Here is a 16,288-nt window from a genome sequence, read left to right on the forward strand (position 1 = left end):
CTTATTTCTTCTATTTGTGAACTCATTGCTGAATCTAGGAAATATATGGGTGGCCATTTTTATCCTTTAAATGTGATATCATTAAGCAGGTTGAAAATATTACTACAATAGCATTGAAAGGAGAGTCAATTATGGCGTCATCCATACATTTTTTACCACGATTAGATTTGTTCTTTGTTATTTTAAATGTCTTTGGCTTTTGGTTCTGCTGGTGGTCATTGTTCAGGGATTACCTTCTGGCTAAAGTTTATGAAACTCAAGCAGACACTGTTGTGCCAGTTTGCCTTATGTAGTCACAAAAGTTTACACAAGGAAGGGTATGCTTAATCTTTTTTGCACACCTGATACTTTTTCTAATTTTTCGGAAAGTTTATATTGTCAACAATATTGAAATCAATTTTGCAATATTTGTGGAGAATGTTGTTGAAGACAATTCTTTTTAATGTCTAGTTACTAGCAATTAATGTTATATCTGTACATGTAGGTTTGTGTTTGGTTCTGATTTGATAATGTATGTATTTATGCTAACATATGTAGAACACCGACTTATTATATTAACCAAACATAGAGTTTGTGGTTAGACCACTTGTTAATCTAATAAAAGATGGCTAAACTATAAGTATATCAATTGACATATAGGTGTAATAATGGAAGGTTTATGTTGATATTTACTCAGATGGCTAGGTCAAGTTTAGTCTCCTAAAAGTCAAGACAATATAATCTTCTGATATAATTCTAACACACAGTTCTCTCAAGTACTCTATGTCTAGAGAAATTATATTGTTCACTAACACTGAGTTTATAGCTATGATAGATTAGTACAGGTCACTTACCTTATACAATGTTGAGTTAATCGGTTTGTTTGTCATTGAAATGAGTGTTGTACATGAGGTGGGATATGCCTATACTTTCTACAACAGGATATGTCATCTTTTATTCGTGAATCTCACAAAGATAGTAATTGTTGCAACTGTTAACTCACATCAAAATTATGTATAATGTGTTGTACATGTAGATTAGCATATTAAATAGCTTAACAGAATGACACAGTTGACACAAAATTATGACCTATGAAAATCTGTTCAACTGATCACTTTACTGTATTCCATAATGGTGATCTGCTCGATCAGAACTTCCATTTCATTTCAGTTCTGTGTGTGTAATAGATTTATTTAATGACCACTTCACTGAGATTATATCATGTACAAGCCATTCAATTTTATAGTTTCGTAAGACAAATTGTCAAGACTGTTACATATGCAATCATATGGCTAAGTTGGCACCAATGGATTTACATATCTGTGAACATAACTGGAAAATTTGAATTCTATTTTTAGCACCACTTTAACAAAATCATATTTATATAGTTTTGAACATAATGTATTTCATCAATTGATGCTTGAAAGTAACCTTTATGTTAATACTTAAATAAATACTGTCACAAAAATTTTAAGGAATATTTCATTTTTTACAGATACTGGATTAACATGTTATTATGAAGGTGAAGATTATAAAGATGGGCAGAGTTGGCAGCTAGATAAATGTACAACATGTACATGTAAAGATGGTTTAACATTCTGTAAAACTAAAACGTGTAATGAAACATTATGTGGCTGGATGGTGATACCGGATGGTGAATGTTGTCCAGTCTGTCGAGGTGATTTAAGTTTTCATACCATTATTCAAATTTAGCATGCTATCTTTCAAATTTATGATTCTAGTAAACTAGAACGTAAGAATGATGTAGGATTTGGACAGGGAGATTTTAAAAGAACATCATTTGAAATTAAATTTATATACATTTATAGAATGAATGATTGCAATTTCTTAAGGGCCCAACCCTTTGTAGGCAAAATATAATCATAAAAAATAGTCAAAAAGAATGAATTAAATTGTGTAATATTAGTCATCAGTGTAGAAGGCCAGACCTTAATAGCGACTAACTGAAAATCTAGACAAACACAGAGAAATTGTGACAAAACTCAGACATTGTAAGTCGTCACATAATTATTAAATGAAGTGAATGGTTATGGGAGCCAGCTGTAAGGGTTGTGGTAGAGTACTGTTGTGAGTGAATTATAAGTTCTGTTTGTTGAAGGGTAATAGATACTATTGTTACATCTTTACATTTTGTCTAATATCAGGTTGTGTATCTGAATCTGGTCAACTTTATAATAATACTGAAGTATGGAAGGAGAATAGTTGTGTATCATGTCATTGTGACATGGGCCAGGTGTTATGTCAAGCTGAAATGTGTGCTGTCCAATGTTCTTATCCAAGACAGGTTGCTGGTCAATGCTGTCCAGTTTGTGATGGTCAGTATGAATTACTAGTACTTTATAAATATTTAAAAAAATCTGGCCATCCTGAAAGTTACCGGTAGTTAAATCTGTTACAACTGCTGAACCATTACCAACCCTGTGTTTTAAACAGACTTACCAGAACTGGTAACTTATGTATGGTTTCTTGAAAGGGGTGTATGTGCTGATTGATATACTATTTATGTTGAACTGATGGTTGAATAGATCTGAAGTGCTATTCAAAGTTCACTATGATTTGAATAGATGGATGTGCAATTCATGTTCTGCTGGTGAATTGAATAGATCTGATATGAAATTCAAAGTCCCTAGGTGTGATATTCAAGTTTCTGCTGATGATTTGAAAAGGTGTCTGATGTGTTTTACATATTTGACATATGTCAAAATGCAAATGTCTGTAGTATCTTATATCACAGCCCCTAAACATCTGAATTACTTATCTGGTTTGTAATCCAATATCAAAGACCCAGTTCGAGTGAACTTTATAATTTTTATATGCCCACATTTTCGTGCGGACGTATATTGTCGTCGCCCCTGTCTGTCCATGTGTCCGTCCGTTAACATTTTGTTTGTGGACACTCTACAGGTCACAATTTTTATCCGTTTTTAATGAAACTAGAAATATAGGTGTATCTCACAAAGATCTTGGTTCCTTTTGAAATTGGCATGACGGACAAAATGGCCACTTCTTGTATGCAAATAGTCTAAAAGTATGTAATACCAAGGTTGTGGACCCTCTAGAAGTCACAGTTTTTATTTGATTTTGAGGAAACTTAAAATATATGTTTATATCCAAAAGATCTGGGTTCCTTTCGATATTCATGCATATGGGACCGTAACCTGATTATAGCCCCTGATTGTACAACAAATCGTGTTTTTGTTTAGCTTGTTCTCTGTCCATCTCTTGCAAAATGTGGGTGTATCTTGCCTAGCAGCCGCTGGTTTAATTCTGTCTTAAATCCCCATCTTATCATAAATCTCAACCTGTCTACATTTAAACTATAAAAGAATATGAAAATCATACTATATGATGATTTACATATTTGTCTACTCAGATTTCAATTTTGATGGAGTATGATAAAACATATAAAGAATTCCACTATTTGATGAGGACAATTGATTGTAATGATAGTATTTTGTCGTCGTTAACCCTGTGATATAATATTAAAGTTAACAAGATTGTGTCGTTATTTGCTGGGGTTATAAAATAAATCCAACCTTGGATACTTGGTATTTCGTCTCTTCAGGTGTACCTTTGTCCTTCTAAAGACTGCTGTGTTTAAGATTTTACAGTAGATATAGGATACCTGATCTTTCTAATATATTATATAAGCCAGATATACACCTACACAAAATATTTTATGATATACAATAGACCTAAACCTCTGAACACTGATCGTTATGATAGAAGATTATATCTTAAAGCTTCTATAGAGTTTAAGATTTTGCACTTTAAAATTGATGACTTACTTATTTTAATACCAAATAGTTTTTGTGATGTAAAATGTCTGCATTCCATCCAATTGCTGCAGTATTAGCTAACTTTTGTCAAAAATCGTGACATATTATTTTAAAATAGACAACAACTAATGTGCTCCTTTTCGTGTTGCAAAAGCAATTACCTGTATTGTGAACCAAATGATCTTATATGGACTGAACCCATCTAGTATAATAGCAAAAAATAGAATATATTGAATCCTGACAATAAGGTTACCCAAATAGAACCATAACACTAGTCTTAAAATGCCATTTCATTTTACTATATATTTTGATTGTGTATATTTATAGATGATAGTTTGATATATCCACCCAAACTATGTACAGAAACAGAAAATTGTAGTTTAGATTGTCCTCTTGGTCTACAGAAAACCGATAAAGGTTGTTTTCTCTGTAAATGTAAAGAAGGTAATTATAGTTCTCTTATTTTATAAAACAAATAGAAATAGAAAGATCAGTATCACAGTCAGACAAAATACACCAGACAAATTCAACCAAAATAAAACACTGTCTGACAAAGTATACCAGATTCTTCAACCATAAAAAAACATTCTCAGAATTTATACAACTGAGAAGAAAATAGTTGACCATTGTGAGGGCATACAAATGTTAAAATTTATAATGGAATGGGGCTAAAATTCTTGAGTCTGTACTCATTTCAACATTTGAGACTAACATTAAGTAATTTCTATTTGTGCAAATGAGTGAATTTTGCCAGGGCAACCAGATTTCCACTTACTCTTCTTCAAGTTCCAACAGCCAAGGGTTCAATTATGTGAACTAAAAATTTGTATTTGGGACAGTTGTATTTCATCCCATTGAAAGCAATGAACATGATTCTATTGTCAGCATTGCATCACTGAGAACCTGATTTGAATAATGCTGAATGTTCTTCATGACTCATGCTGGGAGTTATACTACAGAGATTTTGTTTGGTTTTGAGTCCTATATGAACAGTTTTCACACAATGAATGCAGATTGCAGACCCTCTCAAAATAGTCAAAGATATAAATCTCCATATTTTTATCAATGAACCAGATCTATAACTTTTGCAAATTTTATCCATTGTTTTTCAGAAATCTGTAATATTGAATGTAAATTTGGAAAGAAGATAAATGAGAAAGGAGAAGAAATATGTGAATGTGTTGAGTTATTGGAACATTGTCCTGGTATGGATGATTGTAATAAACAGTGCACTTATGGTTTTCGTAAGAATCGTAATGGGTGTTTAAAGTGTCGTTGTAAGAGTTGTCCACCATTCAACTGTACCAAGCGATGCCTCCATGGATACACCTTCAATGATCAGGGTTGTCAGTTGTGTAAATGTTCAGGTATGGTCATTTTAATTTTAAAAATAATTCACTTTCACAACTCTTGGATGGTCTTTCAATATAAGTCTTCATGAAAACAGTTGAATTTAGTTCCACTATTGTACATGATAACAATTAGGAGCGTCATGTATACCTACCCTCATTGGTTTTCTTCAAATTATGATTTCTCTTACTGATTCTTTATGTTATTCCCAAAATGACCCAGTTCCTTGAACTTTTATACACATTGCTCTTTCAAAATATTGTATTTAATAATAGATGAAAAGAAATGAAACTATTTTATTTTATTTTATTTTATTTTTTTATTTTATTTTTTCTTATTTTTTCTTTATTTTATTTTATTTTTATTTGGAAAAAAGCCAAAATAAATATTATCAAATTGATTTTCAAGAGAGATATGTTAAATTCAACTGGTCGTCGGTCATATCAAATGCTTGTGGACGCTCTAGAGGCTAAAGTTAATATCCGATTGACTTTAAATTTATATACAGTGTTTAAGGCCATGAGACGAAGAAGCCTATTGATTTTCAGCAATTTCTGATAATTACTGACAGAGTTATGGCCCTTGATCACTTCAAAAAATCTTGTGGACGCTCTAGAGGCCAAAGTTAATATCCGATTGACTCTAAATTTCTACACAGTGTTTAAGGTCATGAGACGAAAAAGCCTATTGATTTTCAGCGATTTCTGATAATTACTGCCAGAGTTATGGCCCTTGATCACTTCAAAATATCTTGTGGACGCTCTAGAGGTTAAAGTTAATATCCGATTGACTTTTAATTTATACACAGTGTTTAAGGTCATGAGACGAAGAAGCCTATTGATTTTCAGCAATTTCTGATAATTACTGACAGAGTTATGGCCCTTGATCACTTCAAAAAATCTTGTGGACGCTCTAGAGGCCAAAGTTAATATCCGATTGACTCTAAATTTCTACACAGTGTTTAAGGTCATGAGACGAAAAAGCCTATTGATTTTCAGCGATTTCTGATAATTACTGCCAGAGTTATGGCCCTTGATCACTTCAAAATATCTTGTGGACGCTCTAGAGGTTAAAGTTAATATCCGATTGACTTTAAATTTATACACAGTGTTTAAGGTCATGAGACGAAGAAGCCTATTGATTTTCAGCAATTTTCGATAATTACTGCCAGAGTTATGGCCCTTGATCACTTCAAAAAATCTTGTGGACGCTCTAGAGGCTAAAGTTAATATCCGATTGACTTTAAATTTATACACAGTGTTTAAGGTCATGAGACGAAGAAGCCTATTGATTTTCAGCGATTTTCGATAATTATTTCCAGAGTTATGGCCCTTGATCACTCCAAAAAATCTTGTGGACGCTCTAGAGGCTAAAGTTAATATCCGATTGACTTTAAATTTATACACAGTGTTTAAGACGCCTAGTGATTTTCAGCGATTTCTCATAATTACTGCCAGAGTTATGGCCCTTGATCACTTTGAAAAATCTTGTGGACGCTCTAGAGGCTAAAGTTAATATCCGATTGACTTTAAATTGATACACAGTGTTTAAGGTAACGAGACGAAGAAGCCTATTGATTTTCAGCAATTTCCGATAATTACTGCCAGAGTTATGGCCCTTGATCACTTTGAAAAATCTTGTGGACGCTCTAGAGGCTAAAGTTAATATCCGATTGACTTTAAATTGATACACAGTGTTTAAGGTCTTGAGACGAACAATATACTGATTTTCAATGAATCTTTATGACTTAAACAGCTAAATCCATGATGTTAAAAGTTTTGTATACTAAACGTTAGCATGGGGCAGAACTTTATAAAAACCAAACAAATTCTAATGGTTTTCTGATAATTACTTAATGAGTTGTTACTCTTAATCAGATTTTAATGTGTTATAAATGTTCCATTAGCGAAAAAAGTAAAAATATGCGACAACTCTTATTGACTGCCCGGACGATATAGCTGCTGTGGGCGTATGTTTCGTTGTCTGGCAACCTATCTTTCTTTATTTTATTTTATTTTTCTTTATTTTATTTTTTTTTTCTTTATTTTATTTTTTTAATTTATTTATTTATTTTAGAAGCACCACCATTACCTACTCTACCTTCCTACTTCAATCTAAGTAGAACTGGAGAAGAAGGTAAATCGTGTATGTCTCAAACTGGTCAACGTCATGAAGATGGTGAATCATGGCATGATGGTTGTGGTCTATGTTATTGTTTATCAGGACAAGAAATGTGTTCATTAATATCTTGTCCTGTGCCTAAATGTGCTAACCCGGTGTTTAGAATTGGAGATTGTTGCCCATCTTGCCCAGGTAGGTGGAAATTGATTTTAGAATATTTTCACTCAGACATATAACTTGAGAAATGTAACACCACAAACATGACCAGCACATTTGTCTGGCTGGATTGATTTCCCTATAGATTTACTGTGTGGTCTTTCAATTGGAACAGAAATTTAAACCAGATAGGAATGTGTATGTGGTCATGAAGACAGTGTTGAACACATTATGGATTTCAAAAAGCTGTGCCATTTACATAGGAAGGTTTAAAAAAAAAACTCTACATGTTGCATTGCATTTTACCCAATGTCATTTAATGATTGAAGGGAAGACCTTAACTGAAACTCTGTATTAGAATTAATTAACATTTTGAGTGTGTGGGAATGTAGCCGTTAAATCAAGGAACATTGTCATAATGGAGAAAAAAATAAAGAGAGATTGCAAAATCTACCATTTTCTTTTATCGGTCATTATGTTTTATGACAGTGTCATTTTATTTTTACAGGTGTTTCTGTTTTACCTAGTGTTGGTAAGAAGGAATCCTGTCAGAGTGTATCTGGTCACTATTTTGTCGAAGGAGAGATCTGGAAGATGGATGAATGTACTCAGTGTATTTGTCATGATGGAACTGTTTTATGTGAATCCCACACATGCCCTCCTGTTTTATGTCATCATCCAGTCAAACCAGCATCACATTGCTGTGCCGTCTGCAGAGGTATAAACCACTCCTGCCAATTTATTTTATTGTAGAAATTAAATTTTTCCTAATCAATATGTTGGTGGCTCTGCAAATATAGTCAAATTAAAAAAACCCAAAGGCTTATGGTTGTAGATCAAAGAACACTTCGGTACACCAAAAATACTTGATGTAATTAATTACACTTAGATTAGTATACCATGAAAAAAATCTAAACCAAAATTAAAAGCACAGACTCTTGGTCATAGATTAAACAACATAATTGGTACACTAAAAATACTTAATGTAATTGTACATAAAACAGTATACCATGAAAAAAAAAATATACAGCTACAGTGGTCCGAGACTAATTCAATAATACAAACCGGTTTCTCTAACTTCATTCAAAATAGAACGGTAAATATTTGCTTTGTGCTAAATTAAATCAATATGTGGTTAATTCTATTTATTTTAACTAAAGTTCTTTTTACAATATATTCAGGTTTCTAAAATTATCTCTCAAAACTTTGTTCTTCGGGCCAAATGAAATAGGTTTTCAAAGAGCTTTTGTGTTCAAAGTCCGTACACATCTGACATGTGGTTCAAGGCATATACTTTATATCTTTTAAAGAACAGTATGTAATACTTATGTTATATACATTAGAGCGTAGTTCACATGTAAAGTTAAATTTAAGTATATCCTGGACATCACATGGTTATAATACTACCTTTAATCAGATAAAAAAACATGGCTTTTTACAAGAGAAAACATGTAAAAGATGAAAGATACATGCCAGAAAAAAAGTCTCAAGGCAATAAAATAAAAGAAATAGTCAGGCTATTTGATGCATTTGATATGACCGACGACCAGTTGAATTTAACATATCTCTCTTGAAAATCAATTTGATAATATTTATTTTGGCTTTTTTCCAAATAAAAATAAAGTAGTATTGCACCTTTAAATCAAATACAAGTCTGCCTTAATATAAACAATAAAATTTGATAAATTAATTATAGACAGTACAGTTAATATAATTATGAATTTATTCGACATATTTATGAAACCTAGTTTCCTTTTAATTTATTTGATTTCTGTGTTTTTAGTAGGCTGAGATATATATTTACCCTAGCAGTTATAGTAGGCATTACTGGCGCTTGTCTATTTTGTACAAATACATCTTTGATATAAAATTAAAACCATAATATACCAAATAAATGCCCATTTCCATCACTTAACCTCTTGGTGCTATGGTGTCTTCGCTAATGTTAAATGTAGTTACCAACAGATATGCTCTTATCAATAATTCAATTAATAACACTTCCACTCTTGGAGATTTTTTGAATGATGTTTTCTTTCTCAAATTTAGGATTCATTGGGTTGTTATTTAGTCAAATACGGTATGAATTTCATCTAAATCTTTACTTTGTGCCTCCCACCATAGTGGATGCTTTGTCCATGTAAAGTGCTTAGATTTTTTCAAGATCAAAACTGACTCAAAATAATGAGAAGTGCCAGTGTTTCTTTTTTGGTTTATGCTAATAATATCCACCTGTTTGTGTTAAGTAAACCATTATATAAAAATACATCTATTTTAATAAAGTTTAGGCATGTTATTATTCATCCATATGTTATCATGTGAAGTGTTTCTTCTAAATTGAATCCACAAATATGTTTATTTTGTGAATCTATTTCAACTTTAAAGTAAATTTGCATGTTTTAAGTCGAATTTGGCACAAACATTTGGCTTTTTCTTTTCAAAATAGAAAATAGAATTAGATGTATTTTAAAACAAATATGATGAGAGCACACACGAAAATGCAAGGTTTATACAAGATATAAAAAAAGATTTGTGTTCACTATGATTTTTAAAAGATTTGTGTTCACTATGATTTTTAAAAGATTTGTGTTCACTATGATTTTTAAAAGATTTGTCACTGACAGCCTGATTTCTCAGGCAAAACACACACTACGTACACATCATTTTAGTTTTAAGTTTTTCATGATTGATTTCTCAGGCCGTGCATAATAAATAATCTGTTTCTCAGATACTCTTGCATCAAAAAATAGAAACAATCTCATTAATGTCCTCAGTTAAAGGAAGCAAAAATTTGAAGTTTGTGCAAACCTGATTCTTCTCATAGGATTGTCTGAGAACCAGAATATTTTTTTTGTATGGCCTTATTAAAGATTTTTCATGACCTATGTTTTATATTGTTTATATGTTTTGTCGGCGACAGTATTGAATTTTGATGTGATTCAAAATTAAAAACCAATATCAAATTTATTTTGTAGATGTTGATGGTGATCCAATTATACCAGTATTAACTCCTAGACCATGTAAAACCCAGTCTGGCATGATACATAAGCATGAAGCTGTCTGGCAGAAAACACCATGTCAGAGCTGTGTTTGTAAACATGGTCAAATACATTGTTACTCCCAGACTTGTCCAATACTAGACTGTACTAAAACTTTTCTTAGAAAGGGTCAGTGCTGTCCTTCCTGCATAGGTAAGATTTTAATATTTTGTATATACAAAGAAAATTTGCATGGATTTTGAGCAAACAGCAGCATTTCTGTCTACACACTTCATTGAATTCTTACTGCCATGGGTTATTTTGCACATAATGTCATGGACCTCGATTTTTCGGTGCTAGCACCTCTGACCAGTGAGAACCAAGATTGAAAAGTCACAAAGATTCTTCTTAATCCATGTAGGGATCTCAACCCAGGAAATTCTGGTCAAGAGTCGAATGCCCTATCTCTGGATTGCCAGGGTCCAAATCTGTGTCAAAGTTGAAGCTATTTAAGGAATGTTTATTGTTATTGTAGATGTAAATCAGTATGAAGTATGTAGAGCTAATGATATAGCATATAGTTCAGGTGAACAGTGGTTATCTGATAACTGTACAGAATGTTCTTGTACTAATGGCAAGGTAGCCTGTATACCTTTACCCTGCACACCATTGGATTGTACTGTTATGATCCGTAAACCTGGACAGTGCTGTCCATCATGTCTTGGTAAGTGTATGATTTTATTTGCAAATCTACAAACTTGAACAGATTTTTCAAAATGCCTTATAGCTGCGAAATGATATAATAGTCTATGCCAATGATACTTGCTTATTAACTAATAGACTGTGTCTGCTTTTGTTTCACAATGGCAGAGATGGGAGTCGTGCAAGAGGCAAGATACACTAACCCTTTTTGGAACATCTGGTACCACTTTCCAGTAGGATTATAAGTTAGGATTGTTTACTTGAATTTGATCCCGGTCTTTGAATATAGGTATTGTAACATCCCATCAAATTTTTTAAATGTTAGTCCATTATCATTGCTAGAATTTGATATTTTTTATTTCAGAAGACATTCATTCAACTCCAGGTATATTAGATTTGTTTCCAGTTCTAACTACCAGACCTTCTCCTACCACTACTTTAGCTATGGATGGTACGTTTTTCACTCATTATGTATTTGCCAAACGTATCTATGTAAAAACTACTTGATTGAAAAAGAAAGTGTATGCTATGCAAGAAAGAATAATGTCTTGCCATTCATATTTCTTGTTTTAACATTTGATTCTTCTTGTGATGGGCACTTTAATAGTAGAGTAGTATCAGGTGTACCAGAAGAGGAAGAATCCTCTACTTTGTACATGCTATCTGCCACCAATATGACATGTTTATAGTTGCATTCATTTATAAATGCAAATACCCTGGGACATGCCCAACGCGATAGTGACATATCAAATCGCAAAAATTAATTTCTTTACACATTTTAGTTCACGATAGATTATATTTATTAATTTCAAGCACCAAATAATTTTCACTTTACAGTATTTGTCTTTGTATTACTTTCAGGACCAACAGAAGATTTAGTATCAAAAGAAAAATATGTGTTGACAATATCAGCTCTAGTGGGTATTCTATTGATAGCATTGCTTGCGCTGTTAGTCTTATTCTTGGTAATATTACGTCGGCGTCATACTGGAAAGTTCAAGATGAAACATGATTCGACAATAATGACAGACATTAAAATACGACCCAAATCAACCAATTTAGACTATCAGGGTCAAATGCCATTTTTGATGGATTCTCCAAGTAAATCCAACAAAGAAAATTATGTGCTGGAGAAATCGTACAGATCGTTGAGTCCTGTTATTAGCCCGGAAAAAGTGCGTTTAACGGAAAAGACGGAAAATCATTATGTGGACACAGACCAATTTGTGGCACCGAATGAAAAGTGCATTTCAAATAAAACTTTTAATCAAGTGTAAACAACATGTAGACAATGAAAGCAGTTAATAGATGGAAGAAGTATGATGCATATTGGAAATAAAACGGCAAAATTGTACCTCTGAAAATTCAGATAACGAATAGTTGTTCCTAATTATTTTATTTAAGATTAAACATTTGACATGACTATTATTGTATATTAATATATTTAAACTGAAATATGGCAAAATTTATGGAATATTTGAATCACCTATGCAGTTAAAATGTACAGGGATATTTATATTCATATCTACTAGTATATACATACTTACACAAACAATCTATGATATATTTTTGACAACCAGCTGTCTTTCATACCTATAAAATAAGCCATTCAAATGCAGTAATCAATCTATAATTTGTGTAATTAAATCTTCAACACAATAAATGTATTCTTCCACTATGGGAGCATTCCCTTGTTACCTGAAGACTTGGTAGAGGCAGAAAACTTACATTGTAGAATAGAATGTGTCTATATGGAATATAATGTGTCTATATAGATTATAATGTGTTGATACATAGATTATAATGTGTCTATATGTTTCATCAAAAGATTTAGTCATTAATTTTGTTGCAAAGATGTATATTAAGCTTATTTGAGTCAACATGTTTAATTGTGTTGTGTTCGTGTAAAGTATATTAAGAGAAGATAGTATGAAAGGTATATATATTATATATATATATTGTGGTAAATATGTTTTTGTATGGTAATGTTTGTATATTTAATGGTTGGTATAGAGTGCAATGTAATAATTTAAGAAATGATTAGAATTTCAAATTAAAATCTTTATGGCCTTCTAGAACTTGAAACCAATCTAATTTTCAAGAATTAAAACTTTACTATTAGTAAAAAATACATGTATTTTATGCATCCATACCTAATGAACTTGCTATGTTTTGACATGTAGCATCAATTCTGTAGATAAATTTACACCTGGGCAAAAGTATTTTGACACTCATTATTTGAGGGTAGGATATATTTACTACTCACAAAAGAAATTTCAGCTTGAGAAACATCTTGGATTGATCTTGATCATGGCAAGACCTGATGATTAAATGTATTAAGCATTTGTAAAATCTGTACAATGATTGTGTCATTCAGAATAATTGTAATATCAATAAAGAGCAATATTTTTAATTTATCTGTACACTGATGTTATTGGGTTTTATATTGAAATACATATATATTAAGTTTCATATTAAAAAATTATTTGTAGAAATTAATTTAAATTAAATTTGGAAAATTTTAGAGATAACTTCTAAATTTATATTATGTCATACAATATACATTTAGTATAAATGTAAAACTCAAGTTGAGTTAGTTTTGAAATTCCATCAGGAACCTAGACGTGATACAGGTCATGATACAATTCGCACATGGTCAAGAGTCTACCATACACCTGCTTAATAAACTTTGATGTTTTTAAGTATGTGAACTTTTTGCTTACTTACATGTACTTATCTCTCTTCTCCACTGATAATGAATATTGAAAGAAAGGAGATTCACCTAACCAAAAATAATTATTTGGCTATTTTCTTATGCAGAAAATGTGTTAACGCTAGTTGCTCTCTAATTGAAATATAAGCAAACTTCAAGGCTTCTTAGATATATCTTTTCTATTCAGTCTATTGTATGTTGGAAGTTGAGTTAAATTGAGACGAAATGACTAAATCTCTTCTCAGGAACAAAATCTATTTATTAAATAAACGATTGATAAATTATTTTGATTTTAAATTTATGGTTATTTTTTTTGTCACAAATTTAATAGATGTTTATTGTTGATTTCTTCAAAATCTGGGTCAAAGTTACACATTTCTGTGATAAAAATGGCAAATAAATCAAATATTTTTCTATTCAATGAGGGCAAAAAGTGAAATTTTGTTGAACAATTTCTTGATTTAATTGTTTTTTGATTAGTACGATATCACAAAAAGATGTAGACAATTTAATAGAAGTATCATTTTGCTAGAAAGGTTGTGACTGTATAAACTATAATTTTGTTAATATAAAGATTTTATTGAAGATAGATGCATTCCAGTGTTATGTAAGATAATAAAAAAAAATAATGCTTTAATTTGGCAGAAGAATCTCAGTTATTATATAGGCATATCATTGCTTTTTGTGTATTTGTTGTATGTCTGATGTTTTGTATTGTAATTGTATGTTTAATACATATTTCTATTCTTGAATAGGAATGTATCTTGTGGAATTAGCTTTTTCGATCTTGCATTTAATCCTTGACTGGTTTCTGTTTTCTTTGGTGCTGCTATCTTGCTTTTTTGTTGAAATTATGAATAAGAACAAATCTCTTTCACATCAAATAAATTAATTACTTTTGATGTAGTATAATTTGCGATTGACACATATTATATTATTAGATTAATTTTTTGAAAACTTTTTTTTTTTTCGTGATTTTGTTTCTATTATTGTAATTGTAGATATTCACATGTTTTTGGTGCATTATATATTATTTGGTTATTATTGTTGTATATGTATATATATATACTGTTGTGTTAAAGATGTCATATAATTGTATTTTTGCCTTTCCGTGCATGTGTATATACCGCATCTAGTCTGTAGTTAGCTCATTTTGGGAACAAAACTCGAAAGGTTAATATATAGGCAGTTATTTTAGCGCTTGTGCTTCACTTTGAATCCAGCCGAATCTGGCACCCATTTTAGTTTGAATAGACCTCCAAATTCCATTATGAAAAATGTTTGTTCAATGACAAGCACATGTTACACACATGAAGAGAATTAAAATTGTTTTCTATGAATCATGAGTTCTGACTAAACTGGTCGTCTATTGTGTGTTAAAACAATGGTGCCAGTCGATACATTATGACAACCTTGTCAAATAGCCTGTGTTAACTTACAGCTGTTTTCTATGTCCATATAAGGATATAAGAGAAAACAATTTCGAGAATATGGGGTTCGCAGTGCAAACTCACAACACAAGGTCATGAAAAAAAAAAACAAGTTCGTAACTAAAAGCATTAAGACAATTTAGTTTGATATATTACAAATTTGACATCTAATGTACTCTTTGTTGAAAAAGCATTGCTTAATGTAGACCGGTTTAAGTTTTATTTTTCTTAACAAGTTGGTTACCGTATATAAAATTTGTTGCATCTGTTGCAGTTAAGTACAGCAGTGAAGTAACTTTGTAAAATTTATTTATAAAATATATTAAGTGCTAGCATGAATGGTAACCATCACCTATTATGTTAACGTTATTTAAGGGCTTAATGTAAAATCATGTCATTCTGGTTATGTATATGTATGTGGTTACTATACTATATATCGTAAAGAGACATGAAAAAATATGTATATATTTATTATAATATTATTAATATTATTATATTATTTTCATTTGTGTATATTCATTTTAAATAAAGAGCAGAGCAAATTGTTCAAATATCATCATTTCTCATTTTGATATGTACATGTAATTAAATGTTGTTATAATTGTGAGCATTCCTTTAATCAACATCCATGTGTCTGCCTGCATTTGCCATCTGTATAATGTTTGATATATAATTAATTTGTATATTATTAAAGTTCATGTGCTGCATTCTGTTTTTCTGCCAGTAGATATGTAACAAATCTCTATTGCTTTGTCTCTTTGAAAAGCAGCACAATAAAATGCTGAAGAAACAACATGGGTAGAGCGTTGTATGTTGTGTTATTTTTACCCCCATTTGGGGATTGGCTGCTCTCAAAGGATCACACTGACTAGACAATTTATACCACATTTTGGTAGTAAAAACAAGCTATCAGCAGTAGAATATCAACCCATCTGGAAACAGCTATTAACAGAGACATTATATTGCCTGTGCAAGGCAGTCTTAAGAATATTTGAGAGCATCCCACCAGAAAAAGTAATAAATATAGTGGGGACCTTACCTCAGATCGTCTTTTAAGAATAT

At 31.3% G+C, this 16,288-nt stretch overlaps 1 protein-coding gene across 1 annotated transcript in view; it reads left to right on the plus strand.

Moving 5' to 3' along the window:
- LOC126822010 (cysteine-rich motor neuron 1 protein) overlaps nt 1–16,019 on the plus strand; it is a 59,746-nt gene extending 43,727 nt beyond the window's left edge. Inside the window, exons 5-14 of the mRNA XM_050550726.2 lie at nt 1,475–1,657; nt 2,145–2,315; nt 4,107–4,223; nt 4,892–5,146; nt 7,206–7,442; nt 7,915–8,124; nt 10,379–10,594; nt 10,917–11,105; nt 11,448–11,534; nt 11,945–16,019. Of these exons, the coding sequence (XP_050406683.1) occupies nt 1,475–1,657; nt 2,145–2,315; nt 4,107–4,223; nt 4,892–5,146; nt 7,206–7,442; nt 7,915–8,124; nt 10,379–10,594; nt 10,917–11,105; nt 11,448–11,534; nt 11,945–12,360 (2,081 nt within the window). The 3' untranslated portion in view covers nt 12,361–16,019. The remainder of the gene's footprint in view (nt 1–1,474; nt 1,658–2,144; nt 2,316–4,106; nt 4,224–4,891; nt 5,147–7,205; nt 7,443–7,914; nt 8,125–10,378; nt 10,595–10,916; nt 11,106–11,447; nt 11,535–11,944) is intronic.
- Nucleotides 16,020–16,288: the final 269 nt, after the last annotated feature.

This window comes from Patella vulgata, chromosome 5 (genome assembly GCF_932274485.2).
Source record: "Patella vulgata chromosome 5, xgPatVulg1.2, whole genome shotgun sequence".
In the NCBI taxonomy this organism is placed as follows: Eukaryota; Metazoa; Mollusca; class Gastropoda; family Patellidae; genus Patella; species Patella vulgata.